The sequence below is a fragment of the Pituophis catenifer genome, unplaced genomic scaffold (genome assembly GCF_029215685.1).
Source record: "Pituophis catenifer annectens isolate HBS135680 unplaced genomic scaffold, rPitCat1.0.hap2 SCAF_1, whole genome shotgun sequence".
NCBI classification, from domain to species: Eukaryota; Metazoa; Chordata; class Lepidosauria; order Squamata; family Colubridae; genus Pituophis; species Pituophis catenifer.
This window is the reverse complement of record NW_027256881.1, coordinates 223,772,826-223,784,899: the sequence shown is the minus strand read 5'-3', so window position 1 is coordinate 223,784,899 and position 12,074 is coordinate 223,772,826. Positions and strand designations below refer to the sequence as shown.

Genomic DNA, 12,074 nt, shown 5'->3' with positions numbered 1-12,074 from the left:
CAGAAGTGAATACATCATGAAAGTGACGAAGATTTCAAAGTGTCCAAGGTTAGTGGAGGAAATATCCTCAAAGTAATTAGCAGCTGGGCAATTCCATACACTGCTGGAATAGTGGATGTTGTAATGTATTTGTGTAGTATATGTGCAAATCCAGGCAATGTGGTCTTTTGCAATTGACAGGTGAAATTTTGTCAATGCGCAAATTTTCTAAGTGCCATTCATGGTTTTTTGTGTTCCACTTATTTATTTTAATGTATTTATTTATTTTATTGTTTTATTATTATTATTGGGAATAAACTGCTAGTCACACATATTTAAAAAGAATGTTTTGTTTTATTTCTGGGGAAAAATTAGATAGGTGGTTCCCTCCTGCCAGTGATGGTATCTTCCCTTATCTTCTACACATTCCATAACATCTTTCTCCTATTTTTGCATGGCAGTGACATTCAAGAAATATTGTAAAATTCATTTCTTAAATATCTGGATCAGCTGAATGCTCTCTTTTCCTTTAGACGTGGTCTGGGAAAAGTTTGTTAAAGTAACGTAGTGTCTTGCCTTATTTACTTACATTATATACTAATGTAGCAAGGTCTTTAATCTCACTTATCATAAGAGATTTTGAAGCCTTATCCAATGTAGTGTTTTCCAAACATTCCGGATTTCAATCAATTGGAGCATTTGGCTCTTTGCTGTCTAAGATGATTGAGTGGGTATCAGATTAGAGAAGATTGTCTTTGATGCTCTTAGACAACTATTGTAGAAAGGAAGAAAAAAAGCAAAGCATAATTAATCACAAATATAATCTTGGTTTTGGAAACTGGAATTAGGGACTCATTTGTGGAACTAACTTATATACATTGCAAATCTAGAACAGACTTGCCTGTACTCTGGGGTTTCTAATGATTGATGTCACAATAAAACTATTTTATGTCATTAAAATAGCTATATGCTCATGCCTTTTAAAAATGAATTTTCTCTGTTGCCTAGTACATAATACCAATTAATTTGAAATATGGCTGCAGTTACTTCCCTGTAAAAAAAAATCCTGTATTGTATAGTCCCTTATTATACATGATGTTGATGGTTCTTTCCTCACCCAAACTTGTGCCAGAATTGCTTAGGGTAGATTCTGTAACATCATGCAGTATGCAAAATGACGTTCTTAGAACAGTACACATTATCTTGAAATAATTTCAAAGTGCTTCTGAAAAAGCTTTATAGAAAGAAAAACACATCATTTCTTAACTTGTGGATGGTTTCTTTATTCAAATTCTTAATGTTTCTAATGGTTTCAGAATACTTTGTTTTCTTCCCAGTGGAGCATATTGTATAATTATGTCTAGGCACTTTATCTGAAATATAGAAGGTTAAATGCAACAGAAGCATACTTGCTATGATAGATGATCATAAGCAAGTATGAAAAAAAAATGATCCTTTACCCCAGCTATTCATTATTACGGAGCAAATTATATTTTAAACAGATCCACTCATAGAATATAGTGAGCATACCAGAAGACCAGAAAGTTAGGAAGTGTTTTTGACATAAAAATGAATCCATCAGCAAAACCTTCAGCCTTATAAAACTTTTGTAAATAAACTCAAATAGAAAAGGATGATGTGTGAAATGAAATATTTTATTTCAATTTGCAATCTTGAGACCAAGTTGAAAATATTAAAGTTGGGAAGAAAATGCTAGCTAGTTGGGAACAATGCCTAAAAATAGCAGACTCATCTATTTCTACTTGTTCATATGGATAATGTGCTAAAATTGGTGTTAAAAATTGATATCATAGAATAGAAACAACACTATAATTTAAAAGTTGATCAGAGTGCTTTCAGATTAAATGACTTGTAGCACCAGTCAAAAGAGATAGTAAAATTATTCCATTTTTCTGGAAATGGAAAGCAATAAAAATATTTTAATAGTAATAATGAAAATCAATGCCTTGTAATCCACGGAATTTGGTAAATTGAATAGGATGGTAATACAATAACAAATTAATATTGAATATTTTGATTTACTTTCCTAGTATTAGATTATTATACCTTAAATGTCTTCTAAGTGCAGTGAAATAGGGTCATAAGAATATATTGGTGTTTACTACAGGCTATAAAATAAGTATCGGTCAACAATAATACCTTTATAAGGATCTGCACTTGTACAGCAACTGACTGATTTGTCACAGGGTTTGCTGCAAATCTCATAAGTTGTACATTGTTGGTTTGTATAGCTGTTCCTGTTCCCAATTTAACCATGTTCTGAAAATATGAACAATCTGATTAAGCCTGCTGACTTCCCTCCTACCAATGATTTAGCTGAAATGACGTTTTTCCCCTGAAGTATTTTATTTTATTTACTTCTCAAATTTATAACACTGCACAACTCCACAACAACTCTGGGTGACAAACAACACTGAAAACAATATGAGAACAATAAATCATACAACCTAATGTATGCATTCCCATAAATTTTGCTGTTGTGATCAGACTTGTTTTTCAGAATTTAATTTTATTTAGAAAATTTATAGAATGCTTGAATAGGCAAAGTATTTTTCTAAGTTCTATGTTACTCAGTAGAGGGACATGAACTAATGATTGAATTTTGAGGGATCCTATTTAATCAGATGGTCATGTCTTTTGCCCAAACTAATCTAATCCAGGATTCCTATATACAAATAATTGTTATTGTTTCAGATTTTAATAACAATGTTACTTGCAGACAACTTTAATGCTGAATTTATTTATTCAATTTCTATAGCTATCCATCTCAATCCAATTTAGTCCCTAGAGGATTCTTTGATTCATTTTCTTTGATGCCTTATTTATACAATACTGACATTTCTTTTTTCTCAATTTAAGCAGAAGTGAGCTGTGTTTTAACAGCAGCACATACCTTGTCAGCATTTCCCCATCTAAATATGTCAGTTATAAATGAGTTTCTAGAGCTGTCTATACTTACATTTCTTCCCCTTTCCTTTTTCTCAGTTTAGCCCTGGTTTCCATGTTGCTTTTTCAAAAATACAATTTTGCTGAACTGTTTCAGCCCAGTAAAAAGCTAAAATGAACTAAACTAATGTATCCTCCCCCCATTTTATCTATACACAAGAAATTAACCCCTTTTCATTCTTGTTTCAGCAAAAAGTATATTAGGAGTTGCCAGAAATATCAAACAAATAACTTATCCCTGATTAAATAATCCAACTATATATTCCTTCTTTTTGTTCTTCACAAACTTGATCTTTAAATCATTCTAATGGAATCAGGATTTAATTGTTCATCAGTCTTTGGCATTCAAAAGGAATCTTCAAAGCTTTCATATGTCTATTTTGTAGATCCCATAAGGAGCCATCATCCAGGCTCTCTTGTTGCAACTGTTGCATTTCCAGATCCTTTCTTTGGTTTATCTTTTGTATTCCCATTTTGGTGATCTCAATTTTGTTGTCTATGTTAGGAAAAAGGGTTTTTTTAAAAAAAAATTCTTATCTTCTAAAATGTATTCATTGAAATCTGTACTCTTTCTGAAATTTTTGCTATTAATATCTCAATCCAATTACCCAAAAAAAATTTAAGGTAAGATTGTAAGCCGTTTAGCTACTTTAACTCTTTTCTACCTGGTCCTTTAATTCCCTCTAGTGTCCATTTACCAACTTCATTAAGACTAAGTTCCTAATATGGGTTTAGTTCATTTCAGTCATTTCTCACAAGAATATTTTTAATGATAGCCTTGTTTTTCAGACTTTACAGCAAAATAATAACCACCACCCAATATTCCAATCTCTGTGCTCTCCCAATCTGCTTAAAACTCTCCTAAATCACCCTTTCCCCCTCCTTTTTTTTTTTTTTTTTTGCTTTTTGCCAATTGTATATTATTTTAAAATTTTAAGTCTCTGTTTAAATTTCTTAAATCTAAAGAAGGTAAAGCCCACCAGGTGTCAAATGAAGCTGTCCATTTTGAAGGCCTCTTAATACTCATAAAATGGTTAAATTAAGAATTTTCAAATGTGATAAGAAAACTGATTTCAGTTGGCTTGGTGTCCTTATTAATGGCTCCACTGCTGCTGAAAACAAAGATATCCTCTGGTACTCAAACCCTTGGGAGATTGCTGTTTTATAGTCTCCTCATGAGGAACTGCCATTCAGAGCACCCCTGTGTAATCTCCCATTCTCTTTCCAGAGAGCTTCAAAGGACCAGTCTTCTTGCCCACTCTTTCATTCTACACTGTGGTCGTCATCTCTGCTCATTTGCAGAGACCTCTTTAGTCTACCATAACTCAGAGAGGAAGTCCCATTTCCATGTTCCCTTTTGAGCCTCGATCATTCCCATACCTTGCTGCTACAGATAGATTTCAACTTATGATTATAACGAAGCCAGAAGTTTTTGTCAAAAGTCATGATGGTCATAAGTCAAGGCACCCCATCTAACCAAACCAAAAATTCTGACTTTTTTTGTGGTGATAAGTGTCCAGTCTTCAATCTATGTCAATTCTCACCAGTGCAAAAAGACATTTCTGAAAAATGCATATCATTCACAGAAAAAAAAATTACAGTCAACCTGTAAACCTTTCTGGTTATTCAAGCATATTGGGAAGTATTTGGGTTAAACATGCTCTTGGAGAGTTTTCTTTGAAAACCAAGAGTTTAGCAGCAAGGAATCTAAAACTGTTTAGGGAGTCATAATGCAGCAATTGGCAGGGATGTAAACAGCTCTGAGATTTGTCTTGTATAGTTAACTGTTAAATCCTCCTAGCATATTTGAGAGAACAAAACCCTTAATAGGAATAAACTAGCAAAGAAAGGTGGATTGGTTTGCATTGGTGTTGCTCTGGGAATTAAATTAATATGCAGCAATAAAGGAATGAAAGATTCTAGGAAATATGCACAAAGTATCCAAATAGAAACAGCTTTGTTTCAAAGTTGTTTTTCCCCCTGTCCACTATTGCAATGGGAAGAAAAGAGTTAATGAAAATAATCTAGTTCATATTCATTTATTACATTTTATCACCAGGGCCACTTTTGTTTATACCATCTCAGTTGAAAAAGAAAAGAAAAGCTCTTACATTTCATGATCTAATCATGTCTATCCAGAACAGTGTGTGTGTGTGTGTGTGTGTGTGTGTGTGTGTTTATTTTATTTATTTTATTTATTTATTTTGTCAAATTTATATGCCGCCCTTCTCCCGCAGGACTCGGGGCGGCTCACAACAATAAAACAACCCGACAATAAATAAGAATTAAATAATATTAAAACCAATTTAAAATCCCCAATCCCCAAGTTAAAATCCACAACAGATCAGGGAAGTTGGTGAAAAAGCCATGTCTTTAGGTCGGCGTGGAAGGTGCGGAGGTTGGGGGCCGTCTGGAGCTCGGTGGGCAACAAATTCCAGAGGGTCGGCGCGACCACAGAGAACGCCCTCATCCTGGGGACCGCTAGCCGACACTGTCTAGCTGAGGGGACCTGGAGGAGGGCAGCCCTATGTGAGCGCACTGGGCGGTGGGAGGCCAGTAGGAGGTGATCCTCCAGATACCCCGGGCCCATGCCACGAAGGGCTTTATAGGTGAGTACCAGCACCTTGAAGCGGATCCGGAGGACCACCGGCAACCAGTGCAGCTCGCGCAATAACGGTGTTATGTGAAAGTAGCGGGACACACCCGTAACTACTCGTGCGGCCGTATTCTGGACCAGTTGGAGCCTCCGCGTACACCCCAAGGGCAGCCCCATGTAGAGAGCATTGCAGTAATCCAACCGAGAGATGATGAGAGCATGAGTGACCGTATGGAGGGCATCCCTCTCTAGAAAGGGTCGTAACTGGTACACCAGGCGAACCTGTGCGAATGCCCCCCTTGTCACGGTCGTTAGATGGTCCACTAAAGACAGCCATGAATCAAGGAGGACGCCAAGATTACGAACCCTTTCCGAGGGAGCAAGACACTCCCCTCCCATCAAAGTGATAGGGGAGCTAGATCATGTTTGTGTTTGTGTATTTCCATAGGCTGTAAACAGAATAATAGATGTATTGATGTAAGTAGAATTATAAATCTCAAAGGAAAACATATGGCCCTCATACTAGCCCTATTTAAAGGAGCCCTTAAATCTGTAAACCACCCAGAATCACTTGTCTAAATTTGATAACTAAATAAATAAAACCTGGCTCCCCCTAATATCTTAGAGTAGTATTATTGGTGGACCCCATGAAGGATATTTGTTTTGGCAGTAATTGTACTCCACTTCCAATTGTTTGTTTCATATGGCTTCTGCATTATTTTATTGTTGTTTCATATTGTATAGCATCCAGAAATGAAACAGAAGCAGGCAGTCTGCAAATGTAATAAATAAACGAATAAATAAATCTGGTGAGTACTTGATGGTGCAATCTGTTCTGCTTTGCTTTGTTCTTTCGTCTACTCTGACATACAAACACTAGAGTAATGGCTAGCTACATGTTCCCTAAAATTATGAAACAGATGCTTGTTTCATTCTGTTGTCTGATGGCCTGCTTATGGTTCCAAGAAAGATGGTGACACACATGAATGTATTCTCATTTCAAAAAGCCCTAACAATAATTACAAGTAAAAACAGATTTTTCTTTTTAATCCACAAGGTGTCTGGAAAGAGTAAAGATTTGAAAAATGACTTCCTTGAAAGATTGGCTTTATGAAACAAGTTCTCTCAAATCTTGATAGATGCTCAGATATAACTCCAGTTACAAGGGGTGAAAGAGAAAAATGGAGCTGAAAATACTGATATAACACTTCCCTAACTTTAATGAAATATGTTTGTTTACTCCCCCACTAACAAACTCAGAAGTAAGTTGTACAAGTGCAGTCTAAAGAAGTACAGACCTGTTACAGGTAGCATGGAAATCAGTTGCAATGTGAAAAGACTATTTTTGTTGTGTTTTTCCTTTGGCTGTGTGGCTAAATTAAATTTCAGAGTATTTTATAAAATGTGTGCTGCCAAAGATACTGTAGCTGCACTTTTCTATGTATTGAAGACAGCAGTGGTATAGTGGATAAGGTGTTGAAGTGTGACTGGGGAGACACAGGTTCATGTCCAACCTTAGCTTATGTAAACAATCTGGGTAACTGGTAAAAGGAGAATAAAACTAACAGGGAATAAAGGGAATAAAATGAACAAATAAATAGATAGAACAAGTAGGAAGAGACACCAATAAGGACAATACATCCATATAATGATTGATCAAAATATATTTTTGAAGATGTTATTAAACTGAAATAGTTAAAAATTATTCTGGGGAAAAGATGAAATTGTCCAATTGTGTGGAGAAAGAAGGTAGGATATATGGAGAGTTTTACATTGTTCTACATTTGACTCTTTTAAATTTCTTTTTTTAGTTATTTACTAAAAGTCTATTACTTTGGAAAACTGTTGGAAGGAGCTACGGGGCTGAAGTGGTGGAGGATAAAAAATATTTCTTCGCTTCCGTAACTGCTATAGAATAAGCTTGATATTCTGTAGAAATCATTACTAAGATATAATCAGATTCAAGAGGAGTTTTTCTCCACCTGTTTTCTAATCATCTTCTGACGTGCTTCACTGCCCTCATCTGAAGTATATTTCAAGGAGCCGATGGGTTCAGCACAATTTATTTATTTACTGAAATTTGTATGTTTTCCCAATCAAGGGCTCTGGATATCTCATAGTTACATAAATTCCAAGATCAACTATCAGTAAGAACAATTCTACAATAAAACAGAACATTCACAAAGGCATAAACTAGAAAGTTAGCAGCCCCAGTGTAGCACTCCCTTTCATAAATCAGTATATTTACTGCTTTTTTGAAGATTAAAGGAGAGAGGAAGCCGACTTGACATTGGGAGGTAAGCTGTTCCATAAGGCTGGATCAGCCACTTAGAGAAAGTATGAGGAAATGCCCCAGGCAGTTGATTTGAGAAAGTATTCTCAAATATTCTGACTATTCTCAAATCAACTGCTGGGACATTTCCTCATTTCACAAAGTAACGTAGAACAAATGTTTTCTGGCAACTATTAGTCTCCAGACAAGAATCATCAACTACAAATCTACAAAATAATTACCCATTTCAAAGGTCTTTTTCAAACCAAATGTTATATTAAACTATTTCTTTAAAAAATACTCAATGTGCACTTGTAGGAGAAATCTCCCTCACAAATTTCCCCTAATTTGTCTAAACCGGAGACCTACGCACAATTATATAGAAACAATAAAGATATTGTTTCCTATGCTATGCAAAGCAACCACAGCAAACCTAAAATGGGGTGGAGTCAGAGTCCCATAAATTAAAATATACATATGGTTGGATATAGGAAATCAAATGTGTAGTGAGGTCAGCAATACTATGAAGTAATAAAGACAGTATTTCAAAGACTTTGATATATTTGAAAGAACAGAAGATTTCATGAATATTGGTTTTGCTAGGGAGTTACTTTTCTGAATTTATCTTAAAGTGGCCTTGCTTCTCAGAGCCTTTGTTCATTTCTTGGTGTCTTCTTCTACCTCTGTCAACAATCCTTGTTCTTCTCAGTTTTATGACTGAGCAGGTTTATTTTTTCTCCACCTCTGGGGTTGTAATTTTAGGGAGGGGAATGTGTCTCCAGTTCTGAAGATCTGTGTATATACTGAGATAAATGGAATTGTGGGCTACATGGGAAAATTTATCTGCAGTGCAAGTCTTTTTTGTTTTTTTTTAATGTTTTATTTTAGTGTTGACATATATTTCTTTTATTTTGGGGTTGTAAACCACCCAAAATTTGGTTCAAGATGGGTAGTCATATAAATGTTTTAAACAAACAAACAATCTTTAAAAGAAGCAGGATGTGATAAGGCAAAACATGGGACATTCCCTATGCAGTTGATTGAAAAACAGGAAGACAGACCAACTTGTCTTCTGATGTTACTGAAGTGAACTGAGAAGAATGACTTAGGATAATACTTAAGACGTTCCTATTTCATCAAGCTGGCCTGACCTAAATTTTCCTCTTTTAAATGGGAATTTTAAATTTGGTTTTAAATTATTGGGGTAAATTATTGGGGTTTTAAAATGGTTCAGCCAAATTTATTTAATCTGTTTTATCTCTATTTTAAATTTTGTATCTATATGTTTTATTTTATGGCTGTTCACCGCCCTGAGTCCTTCGGGAGTAGGGCGGTATACAAATTTAATTAAAATTAAATAAATAAATAAATAATACAGTTCCCTTTCTACTCTCTTTTCACATATTTTTCAAGGCTCTTGAAATACATCTGATGGGTGAATATATGTGTATAAAAAAAATTTTCTGTAGAATTTATCAGGACCAAAAATGTTGTGGACTATTTATTTATGAAGTGAGAGGAAATTCTTGTGTAGTGAATTTACCCTGATAGGACAAAGAAGTTAATGGGAGCTAACAAAGAGTGTGTAAAAAACAAAGCGCATTAAATAGAACAAACAAACAACTACTTTTCACTGAATCACAATGTTGATGTACAGTTCCCTGTGCTGAAAGGTAGCCATTTCATGTGCATCCAAGTGAATCTCAAAGGAATAAACTCTCTAATGTAAAAATGTATCTTAGGATGCCTGCTCCAGCATATGTCCTTGAGTTCTAACTCTCAAACCTAGTTTAATGTATGGTTTAATAGCTTCAAGTAGGAACTCCTGTTACAAATTTCATGACAGTCATGATTTGTCCTAAGAATGGTATTCTTTTTGTTTTAACTTCTACTGTCCTGTCTTCAAATGATACAAACTATTATGGAGAGAATGCCTTATACACAGAATGCAAAAGTCCATTACTAATTTTCAACCAATAATAGAAATAAGTAACATTATAGTATTTTATTATCTGCCTTTATTTGAAACACAATTTTCAGATACTTGCAAATTGGAGAATTATGGTGCTGCTAGTCAGATATCCATTCTCAGAGGACATGGTAAATTTCATTTTTAAGCAAAGCACAAGCCTTCCAGTTAAATAGAAAGGTTTATGTGGCATCATATTATTCTAAATGTTTCAATATCAAGGACAAATAAAACAAATCCATGATATAGTATATTTATACAGGACCTGACACATATTTCTTAAAATATGATGAAATTTTTTAACCCCATAGATGAGCAAGTAGCTTGCTTTAAATTTTGGTGAAATGTAGCAGGTCAATAGTTTTTGCTAAAAATAACCTTCTAAACTTTTCTTTGTTAGGGTGTGGACATTGTAAGAAAATGAAGCCAGAATATGAGAAAGCCGCAGAGATGCTCCATGCAGACAGTGATGTAAGCTCATTTCCTTTCTTTTCCATTTTCAAATGATCCATAGTAAGTAACTGAAATAATAAAAATGTTCTTGTTGCAATTATTTCATCTTCCCAAGGGTTTGCAAAAAAGATAGTTTCAAAATATAATCTCATTGGTAATGCATGAGTTATGCCAAATTATTAGGAAGAACATTGTGTGTTTAAACACAAACAGAAAAAAATATGTTATATTCAGCCATTGAACCTTGTATTGTGCATAATACGATAAAGCTCAAATTATGCATCAAACTGCTTTGTTTTCTCTATTAATTACAAATTTAATGTTTAATGTAAAAAATTAAGAAAACAGTGGCTTGGATTTTTGCCATTTACAGATATGCTAATGAGAACCTTCTCACTTTAAGCAATTGTCATAGGTTTTCATTTGAATCTATGTATACCTAGAAGATCAATTATGCAGATTCGTCATACCATAAATAGGAACAGATCTTCACTTAGGCACTTAATACCTTTTCCTTGTTATCTTAAACCTCTCTTTCTCTAATGGTTCAAGAATTTGAGACAGCAAGTGGATAAATTTTGGGATTTCAATATTTGAGACAGCACCTATGTGCATTTGTCTATCCAAGCATGTATGGAATTTATTCCACATTTTACATGATGCATTGTTTCTTACTGATGTATTGTTTCTTACTGAGTTCTGTTTATTGTATTTTAGCTACATTTTTATTAAGATTAAACTGGATTATTTTATTATTTCATAAAGCTTCTCTTGACTTGATCAATTGTTTTTGGTGCATCATAAGATTTGTGATAAATTTTGCAATTTTAGAAAAGGCCATCAGGAAAGATCTCTTCAAATGGCACTTACATAAGAGTGTGTTTGTAAAATTACTTTAACCAAAGCACAAGAGCCTATCATTACACAAGTTCTTCAGGCTTGATCACTACTATTAGCTGTGAAGCTATTCACCGGCTTAATGTTTATTTCTTGGTGCTATTTTCCCCCCTTCCCTTTACAGCATTAAATTAAATACTGTAATTAAACAAATGTTTGGTTAATTGAGTGGACATTTTACAAAAGGATTATCCTTGAATGAATAACATGTTTGTCATAACAAAACTTGTAAAACTCTCCAGAGTTGAAAGTTTCCAAAGCATTTGTATTGCCTTTCTAAAGTTATTGTAAATTGTAGATAAGCTACTCTGTAAATTCAGAGTCTCCATTTATGTGCATTGTTCACAACTTAGGATATACCATTACAGGCATTGCTTTATATTGCAGAAACCAGGTGTTTTGGCAGCAGTAGATGCAACTGTCAATAAAGCTGTGGCAGAAAAATTTCACATATCAGGATTTCCAACCGTCAAGTTCTTTCAGGATGGAGAAGAGAAATACACCTTGCCTCATCTCCGCACAAAGAGTAAAATTATGGAATGGCTCTTAAAGTAAGTGATCTCAACAATAAAATATTTAGAAATAATCAAGTTGTTCCTAGTTCCTACTTGGGAAGGCTGGGAACATAGCATAGGCTTGCTTGTTCTTCCACTCTAATTTCTGTAGTTTGCACAGATCACAGAGTGTATTGCTCTGAATTTTGAAATCATTTCTCACTTCAGAATACAGTATTGATCTGGTGGTGGTTTGGATGTAAATATGGATGGTGCAAATAAGCAGGGAAGGAGTGACCACTCAACTCCAACATGTATTTATGATGCTCCAGATTCACCTGGAAAATTCATGTGTGAAGCAAATAATTTCATCTGCATATGTTCCCAAAAAGACACATATTAAAAATGTACTTTGTCAGGGATGAGGGATTTGCCTAGAAGAGGAAC

The 12,074-nt window shown here is 34.5% G+C and overlaps 1 protein-coding gene across 1 annotated transcript in view; it reads left to right on the top strand.

Moving 5' to 3' along the window:
• Nucleotides 1-12,074, top strand: part of PDIA5 (protein disulfide isomerase family A member 5) — a 217,491-nt gene that overhangs the window by 163,593 nt on the left and 41,824 nt on the right. The window contains exons 12-13 of the mRNA XM_070957085.1: nt 10,184-10,254; nt 11,521-11,684. Of these exons, the coding sequence (XP_070813186.1) occupies nt 10,184-10,254; nt 11,521-11,684 (235 nt within the window). The remainder of the gene's footprint in view (nt 1-10,183; nt 10,255-11,520; nt 11,685-12,074) is intronic.